Source organism: Microcaecilia unicolor, chromosome 9 (genome assembly GCF_901765095.1).
Source record: "Microcaecilia unicolor chromosome 9, aMicUni1.1, whole genome shotgun sequence".
NCBI classification, from domain to species: Eukaryota; Metazoa; Chordata; class Amphibia; order Gymnophiona; family Siphonopidae; genus Microcaecilia; species Microcaecilia unicolor.
In genome coordinates this window covers 188,695,568-188,711,282 of record NC_044039.1, presented here as the reverse complement: position 1 = coordinate 188,711,282, position 15,715 = coordinate 188,695,568, and the positions used below count along the sequence as shown (strand labels likewise).

General features: G+C 43.6%; 1 protein-coding gene across 6 annotated transcripts in view; it reads left to right on the top strand.

Annotated features, from left to right (window-relative positions):
- The window catches only part of KLC1 (kinesin light chain 1), a 144,979-nt gene that overhangs the window by 101,887 nt on the left and 27,377 nt on the right, over nt 1-15,715 (top strand). For all 6 annotated transcript variants that reach the window (XM_030215564.1, XM_030215566.1, XM_030215567.1 and 3 more), the window contains exon 12: nt 1,968-2,076. In XM_030215564.1, coding sequence (XP_030071424.1) covers nt 1,968-2,076 — 109 coding nt within the window. The remainder of the gene's footprint in view (nt 1-1,967; nt 2,077-15,715) is intronic.

Sequence of the window (15,715 nt, the reverse complement as noted above, 5' to 3'; positions counted from 1 at the left end):
GATGAAGCTACAAAGTAGTAAATTTAAAACGAATTGGAGAAAATATTTCTTAACTCAATGTGTAATTAAACTCTGGAATTCGTGCCAGAGAATGTTGTAAAGGTAGTTAGCTTAGCGGGGTTTTAAAAAGGTGTGGACGGCTTCCTAAAGAAAAAGTCCATAGACCAGTATTAAATTGACTTGGGGAAAATCCACTATTTCTGGGATAAGCAGCATAAAATGTATTGAACTTTTTTGGGATCTTGCCAGGTATTTGTGACCTGGATTGGCCACTGTTGGAAACAGGATGCTAGGCTTGATAGACCTTTGGTCTGTCCCAGTGTGGCCACCTCAGATACTGCTAATCTCCAAATGGTGAGCATGCAGCGCCCTTCCTGTGCCTTTCCAGTGCATGAAGCCATTGAGGAGTTTATCTCTGCTCAGTGGGCCTCCCCGGATGCGGGCCTTCAGATCACCAAGGCCATGGTGAGCCTATACCTGGTACCACCAGCTCAGGTTGAGAGATTTAAATTTCCTAAGGTGAACGCCTTGGTGGCGGTGGTCACCCCTCTCAGTTGAAGGGGGTGTAGCGTTAAGATATTCAGGACAGGAAGCTGGAGGTTTCTTTGAAGCTTTCCTTTGTTGTCTCTGCCCTATATCTTCAGGCTTTGATTTGCAATTTGTATGCGGCCCAAACCTGTCTAAGTTGGGTACACAGACTGTGGAGGAGTCAGGAGCAGAAGGTCGTCTATCCTCTGATGGCTCATTTCATCTACTTCTGGTGCTGGACCTGCTCTGTCAGGGGCCTGTTCACATGGAGGAACCCTCCCACTGTGGTCTGACGGCTTGGCTCTTGAAAGTTCAAGGATGAGATGGAAAGGGTATTCCGATGCAGTTATTGCTATCCTGTTGCGCACCTTGGAGGCATGGTGTTCATTGCAGCAACGAAGGCGAGATGTACTCAGAAAGGAGATGGATGAATGGAAGGAAGGAAATATTGAAGGTTGAGAGCTGAGAAAAAGGAAGAGGAAAAAACAGATGGTGAAATGATGAATACAGAAGGTGGACAATGTGTTCCTGCAGTGTACAGTGGTTTCAGATGGAGAAACAGATTAGGAAGGGATAGTACCAAGAAGAAAAAGTGTACTGGAACCATAAGTAGTAACTGGGAGAAAAATAAATGTAAAGAAAAAAAAAAATGCCCCGCACGCCTGAAAAATGCCCTGCACCTCCACCCCCCATACACATCCCTGACGCTTCCTGCTATGGGAGCAGCACTTTACCGCCTCAGCAGCCATTCCCTGGGGACCTAAAGCTCTTCCCACAAAGAGGAGAGAGAAAATAGAAACAAATATCAGCAGCACTGCAGCTCAGTCCCTGAACCGCCCAAAGCAGCTACAGCCCTGCTGCTAGCAAGGGGAAACCCCGCTAGTCTCTCTATTTATTTATTTATTTAAAACTGCTAGGGAATTATTTGTTTTATTTTTAAAGAAGGCTTTTTCCCTTTGCTCACTGAATACTTCCCTGCAGACAGGTGGCTGAGGCAGGCTTGGCCAGTCAAGGACACAAGGGGTATCCTGGGGTGACCAGGTATGCCCTGTAAAGCGGGCACCAAACAGCCACTATACCCCCATGCTCTATTGAACTAAAACCTAGAACAGGAGTCCCAGCCTAAAGCAGATGAGTACAGAATCTAGTGGAGTCAGTCCATCCACTTGCTGGAGATAGATATATTGACTCTCTGGGGAGCTATCCGTTCTGTATCACTGGGTGAAATTTGGTGATGTCTATCTCCACCTACTGGTAGAGGGACACAACCCACACATCTCTGGATTCATCTGCTGCAATTAAAGGAAAGTAAATTATCAGGTAAACATAACTTTACCGTTTCATTAGGCAGCTTTATCTATTCTGTGCCTGGACCAGAATTTGTTGGTGAATGTTGATATCCATTATGATGATTAATTGCTAAATAGAAGTCTCTTTAGTCCAACAGTGACAACAACTCTAAAGAACCTCGGGGCACTTTACAGACGTCAGGGCAAGTTTGAAGCTGCTGAAACTTTAGAAGAGGCAGCTATGAGGTCTCGTAAGCAGGCAAGTCTGTATGTTCTCTTTAGGTCTTGCTATGCCAAAGTGCGTGTATTGCAAGATTAGACAAATCCTTAGTACCACGGTTCCATGATTAAAAAATAAAAATAACAGTTCCCCTGTTCCCTGGGATTTTTGTGTCCCTGTCAAGCAGAAGCAGATTTCTCTGCACTGTGGCTTTCAGTGCACATAGTGGCGATCTTCCATCCTAGTCATGCAAGGTTTTACAATCTAAGACTGGCTTGGAAGTTCCTAAGCTGTGTTGTGCAGAGGAGAGGCAGTATGCAAGGGGATGGGGGGGGGGGGGGGGGGTAGAGAAGCTAGGGAGTTAGAGTAGGAAGGATATAATTCGTTAGGAGCTGAGATTACTAGGGATGAGGAGGTATGAGTGAGGAAGACTTGGGGAGAAGTGCAGACACTTGGATAGGTATATTTTGAGAGGACACTACTGGGTCACAGTATGAGAATGCTGTGGATAAGAGTGGAAGAGGAGCAGGAAGGGTGGATGTGAAAGAAACTGGTGAGGACAGGGTTGGGGGGGATTATCAGTGCCATGCAGTGGTACATTGAGGGGACCTGATTTACTAAGCCTTAGTAAACCAGGTCCTGAGGTTGCTTGGAAATGATCTCTCATCCTCTGTCTCCAACTTTCAGAAAGGAAGGTGAAAGAGGTCTTTGGCAAAGCCTGACGTACTGTTAACCAAGGTTTGATGGCTGCCTCTGTAAAGATACAAAAGTTGTCACACGGCTTTACCTTAGACTGATGTTAGATCATTTTTAGAAAAATGCTTTTTAACACAGTTTTGTTGGTCTGTTTCTGATCTTTGTATTTTAATTTTTAACATAAACATAATTTCTGCCTGTCAGTGCATGCCACCCATGTTATGTTGAATGACTTTTCCATGACCTTTGTGTAACCATTATTGCATCCTATCAACAAGCGGGTTGAATTGGGCACACAGGTGCATGACATCGGCTGGTGCTGGGACAGAACAGCTCTTCCTCTGCACAGCAGTCTCCTTAGTCTCCTCCCTTTCGTGGTTTATGCTTTCCTGAATGGTTGCTGAACAAAGCTCTGACTTGTTTGAAAGAGTTTTTTGCTCTTCTAGTATTCTGATGTTTTTCATTGCACTGTTTTAAAGCTTTTTTTTTTTTCCCCCTTTTATTATTTTTTTTTTAATTTGAAGAGAGTCTTTATTATTGATATCAAAATTACTTTACAAAAAGAAATGCACAATACTTGAAAGCTTACAATTCACAATTGGAATCTAACAGCTTGATATCTAATCAAACTTCAGGTAAATTGCACTACACATAGTAACCACAACAGGAATTCAAAGTCAACTTAACGTGTATAATATGACCCCAATTTTGTAAGTTTTTTTTTTTTTATACCCACAAAACCCGCATCCCCCCATCCCCCTCCAATATTCCCCCCCCCCCCCCCCCCCCCCCCCCACTAAGATGTGCAATTCTTCAAAAAGGGCCCCCAGATTGCCTCCCATTTCACCTCCGTATGGGTCCTAACAGCTCGAAATCTCTCCATTTCACAAAGAAACCAAAGTTTGTTTTGCCATCGAGACAGAGATGGGACCTCCCTAGATTTCCACTGCCCGAGAATCACTACTCTCGCCGCAACCATTGCTTGCCTGACCAACAACGCCTGTGATTGTGAAAGGCCTGGGTTTTTTTTTTGAGAATATAAAAAACTCCGGAGACCACTTAATAGGTCTTTGGATCCACTGTTGCAATCTGATTTGTATTGCTTTCCAATAGGCCCTAACTTTATTACAAACCCACCAAATGTGTCCCATCGTACCCCTTTGACCACAGCCTCGCCAACAGAGTGGTGAAACCCCAGGGAACATGTGATGAAGCCTAACCGGAGTCAAATACCACCGGTAGAGCACCTTTAGCACATTCTCCTGAAAAGGAACTGAAACAGAGAGCATGGACCAATTATTTTCAAAAAAAGCCCAGTCGCCCTCCTCAGTAACCACCCCCAATTCCTGATGCCACTGCTCTCTATGGGTGTAATTAGGACCCATATGCCCATGTAAAAAGGAATACATGCTCTGCAAAATATTGCCCCCCCCCCCCCCCCCCCAGTGGTATCCATTTGGACCAGAACAACAAATTTTAAATCTTCCACTACATGTCCAGCTATTATCCAATGTTCCACCATTTACCCAATCTCTTTTACCCAATCTAATGTTGCTTAAATGTTGAGTGATTCTATATTTAATTTTCTTTATTGTCTGACCTATATACACTAACCCACATGGGCAGAGAATCACATATATGACAAAATCAGAATCAGTATTAGATTTCAACTGGAATTGCTTCTCTCTGCTGTGATTTGGCACCTCAATCCAATCCACCTCAAGGGCATAAAGACAATACCTGCATCCAGTACATCTATGATGACCACCTATCATATTTAGTTGACCCCTTCGTTTTTTTTTTTAACTTTTCTTCCAAATTCAGAGCACTCTGAAATATCTTATGGACCCCCCAGCACTGCCCAATGTTTCTGAATGATATTCCTGACTGTCTCTATATTGGCTACAAATGGGAGACTATATGATACTCAATCACCAGCCCCGCGCCCCTTATCAAATAACCACTCTCGAAGCGCATTGTACGCCCTTTTAAAAGCCTTATGTATAATATTTTTGGGGTATCCCCATTGCCTGAACAGTTGTCTCATTAATTCCGCCTGATCTAGAAAATCATCCTTATTGGTACATATTCTGCAAATCCGGAGAAACTGACCTGCCGGTGTGCCATTTTTTTAATGGGATCGGATGATGACTCGTGTAATGTAGGAGGGTGTTCCTATCTGTGGGTTTACGGAAGACATTCATAGTAAATGTTCCTTCTACAAATTTAATCTTCATATCCAAAAATTCACATTTATCACCTCCCACACATGTTGAAAAAGAAATGTTTGTCACATTTGTTAATATATTGCAAAACTTCTGAGAGTTCTTCCAGATTGCCTGTCCATATAAGAAGAATGTCGTCAATAAATCTATACCATTGGTATATCTGCGGAGCAAACCTATTACTGTACACAAATTTTTCTTCAAACTGGGCCATGTACAGGCATGCCACAGTTGGGGCTACTGTAGGCCCTATTGCTACACCTTTCGTTTGTAAAAAGAACTTATCTTCAAATGTAAAATTTTCAGTAATCACAATTTTGGGCTATGTTGTTCATGAACTCTATCAGAGGCAACGATAAATTTAACCCATTCAGTGTATCAGATATCAAGTCCAATGCAGCCCCTTGCGGGATATTGGTATAAAGCGACGCTACATCAAGGGTCACCAAAGTTAGATTACTCGTTGGATTTAAACATTCTAACATTTGCATTAAATGAGACAAATCCCTCACATATGATTTAATTTTGGGGACCTCTTTGCTCAAATGAAAATCTAGAAATTGGGACAGGGGTTCCATGAGAGACCCCCTTCCATTCACTATAGGGTGGCTCGGAGGGTTCTTTAAACTTTTATGAATTTTTGGAGTAAACGATATTCTGGGTACCGTTGGAAACTGTTTAAACAAATATTTAAACTCATTAGTTATTGTGCCCCCCTCACACACTATTATCATCAAAGATCGTATCTCACGTTGATAAATACTAGTTGGATCCTCTCCCAGTCTTTCATAGAACCCTCTGTCCTCCAATTGTCTCAACGCTTCTTTAATGTAATCCTCTCTGTCTTGCACTACTACCGCCCCGCCCTTGTCTGCCCTGGATATGACAATCAATTCATCAGCTTGTAATTGTTTTACTACCTCCTCTAACCTCCTAGGAAGATTACCAAATCTGTAAGTTCGAAATTCTTCTGCTATGCCCAAGTCTTTTAGTACCCATTGTTGAAAGATGTCAGTAATGCAGTCCACCTGTTCCGGAGGAACCCAAGTAGATGGAAGATGATATTTAGATGAAAATGTGGGTTCACTACCTAATATACTCTCCTGCTGCTGTTCAAAATATAATTTCAGGCATAACTGTCTGAAAAACCTATACAAATGCTGTCGTACCAAAAAGGGATCATAATGTTGAGTAGGCACAAATGACAAACCTTTACATAAAACCTCATATTGCTGTCTTGTCAGACACTTCAATGCGATATTTGACATTCATTGTTTCCTCGTTTGACGTTTGGGGTGCGCTCCCTGTGTTTGTCCTGTGTCTTGTTCCGTTGTCGGTGCTGGGGGTTCTAAAAAAGATTGCCCACCCTGTTGAGGACCACTGGTCTTAATACTCCCTGATCTGTACTACTCGGTTTCCCCTTCTGACAACTCACTGGATGAGTTAATAAAAGTAACTCTCTTCTTTCTGCCCCTTCTCGTTTTATGGTTTTTATCCATCCATGAATAAATATACCCGTACATATAATCTTGCTCATCCCTTTTAAACTTAGATACTTTCTGATTACGAATTTCAATTCTATATTTATCCATGAGATGTATATGTTCTCCCATATGTTGATTAAATAATGTCTCTGACACGCTCAATTTCATGTCATTAATTTTTTGATTTAGCTCTTCCTGTGAAGACTGTATGATTTTATTTAATTTAGCTATTGTAATGAGCATCAGATCTAGGGAGCACTGTGATATTAACTCATTCCATTGTGTAACATCATTACCTTGTCAGACAAATCTGATGTCTTTGAGTGGCCAAACAGTTGGATATGGGAGGGGCGCTAGATGTGATGTATTTGGAATTTAGCAAAGCCTTTGACACGGTTCTGCACAGGCGACTGATAAACTGAGTGCCCTCGGTATTGGCTCTAAAGTGACTGGGTTAAAAACTGGTTAAGTGGAAGAAGACAGAGGGTAGTGGTAAATGGAGTTTGATCCAAGGAAAAGGATGTTATCAGTAGTGTACCGCAGGGATTGGTCCTTGGGCCGGCTCTTTTTAACATCTTCGTGAGATATTGAGGAAATTGACCAGTAAGGTTTGTCTCTTTGCTGATGATACCAAACTTTGTAATAGGGTTGACGTCCCTGGAGGGCATGGATAGCATGCGAAGGGATCTGGCGAAGCTTGAAGAACGGTCCAGCAGTTGGCAACTCAGAGTAGGGTCATACACTTAGGTTGCAAGAATCCAAGGAAAGTTTAGGGGGTGAAGTACTTCTGTGTACGAAAGAAGAGCAAAACTTGGGGGTGATTGTTTCTGATGATATCAAGGTGGCCAAACAGGTAGAAAAGGTGACGATCAAAGCCAGAAGGATGCTCTGATGCAAATGATAAGTAGTAATAGGGAGAGGGATGGCCAAGCACCTATGAAAAGATATAAACAGGGTGGAGTCAGTGTAGAAGGCAGCTACAGAATTGGTCAGTGGTCTTTCATAAAGCGTATGGGGACAGACTTAAAGCTCTCCATATGTATACTTTGGAAGAAAGGTGGGAGAGAGGGAATATGATAGATGTTTAAATACCTCTGTAGCATTAATGTACAGCAGACAAGCCTCTGGAATGAGAGTTTTTCAAATGATGGAAAACTCTAGAATGAGAGGGCATAGGATGAAGTTAAGAGGTTATAGGCTCAGGAGTAATCTAAGGAAATACTTTCATGGAAAGGGTGGTGGACGTGTGGTATTGCCTTGTGGTGGGGACAAGAATTGTGTCTGAATTTAAGAATGTGTGGGACAGACACGTGGGATCGCTTAGGGAAATGAGGAGATAGTGGATGAGCAGACTGCATGGGCCATTTGGCTGTTATCTGCCATCATGTTTCTAAGAATGACGGAAAACAAATTTCCTGGATATTCAGCATTGTAAAGTCCAGATACTACCTCAGATTTCAAGCCATTCTGCTCAAAAGATTCCTGTTGTGGATTTGTCAGTCATAGCCCCAACCCATTTTCAAGAGGAATTCAACCGTTTTAAGTAAAAGCAGTGGAATGTGTCCCATTACAGGAGATGAGTCAAAAGTTGTATTCCAGGTACTTCTCATTTCCAAGAAAACCAGGTAGACTGTGCCCCACCTTGGACCTCAAGTTTCTCATTTAATATACCATACCAACCTCCATCTCTGCAAGGAGAAATTCAAAATGAACCCTCTTCCTATCATCCTTCTTAACGAAAGAGGGCAAGGCACTATTTGCAAACCACCTATTATCAGTGTAAAGCCCTTCCATTTGGACTGTCGGCATCCAAGGCCTTCCTCAAATTGCTTGTATAGGTGGGCTATTACAACAAGGTGAGACTCCTAGTGCGTCCATACCTTGATAGTTGGCTTCTAGCAGCTTCATTGCTAGAACTGAGGATCACTGCATTACTGCATCCTTTAGCTTTCTCATCAATTTTGACCAATCCTATAGCCTACAAATGAGATCTTAATTTATAGGAACTTTTCTGGAGACTCAAGTTGTACCAACAATGGTAATGAAGAAGGCACCCTTAAGTCAGAACCAGTGGAATTGAGCAGTGTCTAGTTGCCTCCTTTGGTCTGCTATCTCAATTTCACTATACCTTGGAAGTATCAAGAAAGCCTTCCATAAAATTTTATACACTTTTTTTTTTTTTTTTTTTTTTAATGGAACATATTTTCTGTTTGTTTCACTAGTAAGCAAGTCCCTTTTCAGTGTTCTCAGACTACCATTCTTCAGTATGTGTACCATTCTTCAGCATCTTTATTACCTGGATCTGCAGGTAGGTTAAGAGTCCATTTGAAATGCCCTCTAGTAAATATATAATGTCCTCTTAGAGCTATGGCTTCTCAGTGTCCCATTATTTAAAGATTAATGAGAGGGCTTCATATCAAACCACAGATTCAAAAATCTGTTCCATGAAACCTGAATGTCATCCTTGCATCTCTGATAATATCGGCATTTGAACTTGTGAAATCTTCATCTCTCTAAACACTAACTTGAAGTCTACTTTTCCTGTTAAGTTTTCTTCAGCTAGAAGAATCGGTGACTATCGGGCTCTAGTTACATATAAAACTTATTGTCAGCTTAATCATAGTAAGGTCTTAAGTGCTCATCCTAAATTCTTTCTAATGGTGGTCACAGCTTTTCATGTGAATGTAGTAATCGTTGCATTTTATCCTAAACCACACAAGCATCTATGCTTGTAGTCCAGAGTGCAGAATTGATCAAATTCTATTCAGCTGTTCACCTCCCTTGACCCCAGCAGACTTGAATTTGAATCATTGATTAAGGTAGCAGCATTGGTTATTTGACAAGACTTGACTGATAGGGTACCAGTCATCCAGTCAAATAAAAGCCACTTTTGCTTTTGCTAGAATACATATACAAAGGAGCTACTTGGTCCTCTACCTTCATTTCACTCTACTGCCTGGACCAGTCCTTACAGAAACAGTACAAACAGCCTGTCTCCTGAACAGTGAAGTTAACTGGAAACTGAAGCAACCCTGAGCATGGAAGTTGCACACCTTTGTGCCTGATTTATTCCTGCTCTCTACAGAGAATACTTGTAACTAGGGCTGCATTTCGATTAAAATTTCTAATTGCGATTAATCACACAAAGTTTTTATTTGTTTCTCCGCTGCAACTCCTTGGGACTCTGGGCAAATCACTTGACCCTCCATTGCCCCAGATGCAAAATAAGTATCTGTATATAATATGTAAACCACTTGGATTGTAACCACATAAAGACAGTATATCAAATCCCATCCCCTTTCCTTTCCCTAAAGGACAGATCATCTCCCTTCCTCCCACTCCTAGATCCAACATCTTTCCCTTTCTCTTCTTCTATCCCTCTCCTCTTTCCCCATGTCCATTATCTTTTCCTAAGGTCTATTCTGTCTCTTCCCTCCCTCTCCTCCACTCCTATCCCCATGAACAGAAACACAAACTTGGTGAGCTCCACCAGGCTCTTCTCGTGGCTGCTGGAACTCACAGTCTCTGCGATAGTTTCCAGCAGTGGCCCCTGCAGTTCACTCCCTCCCTCCCTCCACTGGTCTACCTTAAAGGTGATCTTCTTTTGGCCCTCAGCAGTGACAGCATTGCACATACCCTACCTGAGACCTGCTCTGAAGCTTTCCCACTGGCCCGTTCCATTATCTAATATCACTTTCTGTTTCTGCATGGGCAGGACGGGTCAAAGGGAAAGCTTTGGACCAGGCTGCAGGTATCTTTAGGGTAGACTGGCATGGGGGAAAGGTGATGTTGAGTCACAGGTGGGAGGAAAGGTGTGCATTGTGCTGAGAAGAGGGGCTGGGAGTGGAAGAGAGCAGAAGAGATGTTGGAGAAGACAGGAGATGCTGCAACACAATTATTTTTTTTAAATCGCAATCAGTGTATTACTCAGTTACCTACAATTAACTTGCAGCCCTACTTGTAACAGATAAGTAGCTTTGCTTTCTCTGTCAATAAGCAGGATTGAAATGACAGGTCTCCCCGACCTGCTTTAAAGTTTGATGACTTGTTGATCTGTGACTGGAGAGACAATTGCACGCAGGAAGGGCTGAACATATTCAGAACTCTACACAAGTTCTGAGCTCTGGGAGAGCTGTTCTTATGTGCCTGATTAATCTTACTGGCTACAGAAAATACCTGTCAACAGGAAGCAATTGTGCTGTTCCTGCAAGGTCTGAGTAATGATAGCTTTTGTTATGATTCAGGCTTGTCTTCCTGTTTTCCAGGATCCTTAGGCCTTGACATCTCTGTTACTCAGCAAAGTAGCATTCCCTCTCATATATTAAATTTGCCATACATCATCAGGTTATTGTGGATTTTTTAATCCTATTTAATTTTTTATATTTTTCCTTCTTGATGTCGGCTTTTTTCTTTTTCTTGGTAGTTAACGTATTAAGATACTAAAATGAAGCTTTAAAAAAATGGCCATACTCAAGAGAATAGCTTTTCATATAACAGCTTTGGAACAAATTATCATTTAAGGTAGATATGTTTCCTTATTGTCCATGCCAGACTAGTCCAGTTAAGTGGCTTAAGTCCCCCTGGCCGCAGATGGAGCCAGAGAAAAACAGCTGAAAGCTGACTTCACCCCCCTTAAAAGGGGACTCATGCTGCATTCAGCCCCTCAGTATTGGCTCCAGCAGATGGTGTAGCCGAGGAGAAAGGGTTTGTCCTTATGGAAGCCGTAATTGGAGGAAAGCACAGCATTCAAAGACGTCCATGGTAGAAAGATACATCTTTTTTTTCTGTAGTCTCTCTCATTCCAGGCAGCTATATTCTGTGGCTCCAGATCTTCAGATTGTCCTCCTGTTTTGAGTCCAAGGTGGCCTTACAGGTAATAGTATGCAGAGCAGAGAGTTTAATGGCTGGTGCATGACAGAGGTATGTGATGCTAGGCACTCTTTTGGTTGGATCCTCTATATTGCCTGGTCAAAGCTAGTTCAAGTCCACAGTGCTTCTTGTGAACTCTTGAATGGGTTATTCAGTTTTCATCCTCTGCAAGAGTTAACTTTCTTTTGAAGAAGTGCTGGAATTTAGGGACTAGAATTCAGAGGCTGGCTGAAAGTACTTATAGGAGGTTTTTCCTCACCTCAAGGGTCATTGTCCATATTTAGAAGCCAAGAGCAATATTATTCTGGTAGCTCCTTCCCTTTCTAAGGAAGAGGTGTGGACAGAAAGTTTGACTAGAGTGTACTCTTCATTGTTGCAAACTGCTTTGTTCTGGCTGTACACCATCTACTACATACTACTTAACATTTCTAAAGCGCTACTAGGGTTACGCAGCGCTATACAATTTAACATGGAAGGACGGTCCCTGCTCAAGGAGCTTACAATCTAAAAGACAGGTGTACAATCTAGAGACAAGTGTACAATCTAAAAGACAGGTGTACAATCTAGAGACAAGTGTACAATCTAAAAGACAAGTGTAGAGTCAATCTGATAGGGCATACTATATTTCTCGAAGGGTTAGGTGCCGAAGACAGCATTGAAGAGGTGAGTTTTAAGCACCATCAAGGAAACATGTGAAGTCTTCTCAGTGGATGGATGCTTGGTGTGAAAGCAGAACAAATTCTGGGGAGAGAGGTTCCCCAGAGCCTGCAGCACCCAGGGAACCTCCCTGGAAGGAAGTGGTGGTCCTGGGAGGAAATTCACAACTTCAACATTGGCCCACTCTGCCGCCGGCAAAGGCTGATCAGTAGGAGCCGCACTGGGGGAGTACAGAAGAAATGGTGTGTGAAGTTGCACCCTCTGCGTGGGGAAACTGGAGCCTCAAGGGAAGGAGTGCACCAGGCACAATCCCACTGTGGATCTCTTCTTACTGCAGCGGGAGCACCGCTTTGCTGCCTTGGCCATCGAGAATGCACACCGACGAATAAAAAGTGAAATTCACTCACCCAGAGTAGCCCCAGCCACTGCATCAGAAGGGCAGGAAGAAAAGAACAAGCCGACTGAAGAGGAAAGTGTGCTTTTGGTTCTAATCTGGCCGCTTCACTGGCTGCAAGCTGTTCCTCTCCCCTTACTTTCTCTTACTACTTTTTTTTTTTTTTTTTAAATGGCTGTATGGCTCTGCCTGGCTGTTATGTGGTGGTGTTTTTTTTTTTTTATTGAGGAAGGTATAACAGGAGACTGGAGTGAGAGGGGACACAGGGTGAGGCAGCGACCCCTCAAGGAGGTATACCCCTGAGGATGACACTACGAGCCAGTCACCCTTGAACTCAACTGGCCACAAGAGCCCAGGAGAAGTCCCAAGAAGAATTCCAGGAGCTGGTAAGCAAACATCTACCACCTGCTGGAGATAGAGATATACTAACCTATGAAGGGGCTGGTAGCTCACTATCAGGCTTATTTTCAAAAGAGAAGGGCGCCCATCTTTCGACACAAATTGGGAGATGGGCGTCCTCCTCTCAGGGTCGCCCAAATCGGCATAGTCAAAAGCCGATTTTGGGCGTCCGTAACTGCTTCCCGTCGCAGGGAAGACCAAAGTTCCCGGGGGCGTGTCTGAGGCGTAGCGAAGGCGGGACTGGGGTGTGCCTAACACATGGGCGTCCTCGACTGATAATGGAAAAAAATGGGCGTCACTGACGAGCACTTGGCCAACTTTACTTGGTCCATTTTTTTCTTACGACCAAGCCTTAAAAAGGTGCCCAAACTGACCAAATGACCAGCAGAGGGAATTGGGGATTACCTCCCCTGACTTCCCCAGTGGTGACTAACCCCCTCCCACCCTGAAAAAAGCAACTTTAAAAACTTTTTTTTGCCAGTCTCAAATATCATACTCAGGTCCATCGCAGCAGTATGCAGGTCCTTGGGGGGGGGCGAGGTCTGTGTGTGTGTCAGCGGAGGCATAGCGAAGGTGTGGACGTCCTTTCAAACATTTTGGACATCCTGAACTGCCCCCCCCCCCCCCCCCAAGGGACGGCCAAATTTCAAGAGAGAGGAGTGGAGGAATGGCCTAGTGGTTAGAGCACTGGTCTTGCAATCCAGAGGTGGCCGGTTCAAATCCCACTGCTGCTACTTTTTTTTTTTTTTTTGTTACATTTGTACCCCGCGCTTTCCCACTCATGGCAGGCTCAATGGGGCAATGGAGGGTTAAGTGACTTGCCCAGAGTCACAAGGAGCTGCCTGTGCCTGAAGTGGGAATCGAACTCAGTTCCCCAGGACCAAGGTCCACCACCCTAACCACTAGGCCACTCCTCCACTCCACTACTTGTGATCCAAATTCAAATAAATAATGGGGGTGTCTGAGGCATAGCAAAGGCATGGACGTCCTTCTCACAGAAACATCCACATTTTGGACGTCCTCAACTGCCTGTTGCAGGGATGGAGGCATTTCGAAGGCACCTAACACTTGGACATCCTTCACCCATACTAAAAAAAAAAGAAAAAGACGTCCCTGATGAGCAGTTGGACATTTTCACCTGGATATGTTTTTTAAAGGTTGTAGACGGCTATTATACACGTAGCTTGTCTGTATGAAGCCGTCTTTGGTATGCACAGAGAAGCCACGCATAACTCTTGGCTGCTCTGCACTGGCTTCCCCTCCTTAGGAAGGAAATCGTGTGCAAATGAGCTAACAGCGAGCAGCTCATTTGCATGCAGTTTCCTTTATACATGTCTGTTCCTTTCCGAATCGCTAAGGGATCGGTAAGGGAAGGGCTTTTTCCGTTCAGTTAGTTCATCAGTTAGTCCACTGCAGTGCCCCCTAGGGTGCCCGATTGGTGTCCTGGCATGTCAGGGGGGACCAGTGCATTAAGAATGATGGCTCCTCCCACGACCAAATGAGTTGGATTTGGTCGTTTTTGATATGGGCGTCCTCGGTTTCCATTTATCGCCGAAAATCGTGGACGACCATCTCTAAGGTCGACCTAAATGTTGAGATTTGGGCGTCCCCGACTGTATTATCAAAATGAAATATGGACACCCATCTTGTTTCGATAATATGGGTTTCCCCGCCCCTTCGTGGGGACATCCTGCGAGGACGCCCTCAGGAAAACTTGGGTGCCCCATTTGATAATGCCCCTCCACATCTCTCCAAGTTAGTTATCTCTATCTCCACCTGCTGGTAAATGGATACAACCCCACCAGTTCATGGATTCATCTGCTGCAGTTAAAGGAAAGAAAATTATCAGGTAAGACATAATTTTTCCTTTTTTCCCAGACAGATGATTCCTTCCAAGAATATCCTTTTCATTCTTGTTTACATACCTGGCTCTTGATAACATTACAAGAATACTTAGTTTCAGTTGATAACCTTTGGTGCAAGGGAGAACCATTTAGGAGACTTGTGTTGGAGTTTGAAGCCTTCAGTTTGGTTTTTGGGGACACTATTCCTCTTGAGGGATCTGTTTCTTCACCCAATTTCTTCTGGAGCAGGAAGACTGAAGATAAATAACTCAGAGGACAGAGGCTGGCTCTTGGACACAGGCACACACACTCCCTTGCTACTCTGGAAGAAGTCCCTGGGAATCGAACGTGCAAGACTGCTGTTCGGAACCTGAGTTTAGCTCTGAGGGTGGAGGGCTCAGTCCTCCTCCCTCTCAAGCTTTGCAGGGTAGCATCTCTTAGGTCTTGGGGCAAAGTTTACTCTCCTTAGGTAATTTTAAAGGAAAGCATAGCACTGTGCCCAATATATTTCCCCTTCTGAAAATGGTGGTTTTGTTCTGATGGCTTTTGTCATTATGACTTTTAAAATATCAGTTGTTGTTCACCACCTTTGAGATATTTGTAATTAACCAGGTGCTTCAAAATTGTGGATAGTCCTTTTATCTTTAACATTTTGCTATTGATATGTCCTAATAAGGTGCAGTAGATTTAAGGCATCGATTCCAGGAGGAGTCGGGTAGATGATCATCTTGGACCACACCAACAAGAGTTGGCAAGTCCCCAGAGGGCAGGCCAGCCCACACAATCGGAGCACAGAAGTTCTAGTAGGCAGAGCTGAACTATTCTCCAGAGGATACTGGTAGGGCAGTGCCCTTGCCTTTATTGCACCCCTTAGAATTTGGGAACAGCCATTTGTTCTGGGTTGGTCAGCATGGATATTACGGAAGGGGAGATTTTGACTTACATGATAATTGTTTTTCCTTGAGTCCTGCTAAACTAGTCCAGAACCCACCCATGGAAGCCATGGCCATCAAGGGTTCTTAGTCTGACACATTCAGAAAGCTAACGGAATATGTTGTAGCCCACTCTGAAAGTGATAGTTTCCTTAGTATGTGGAATTCTCATTCCTGG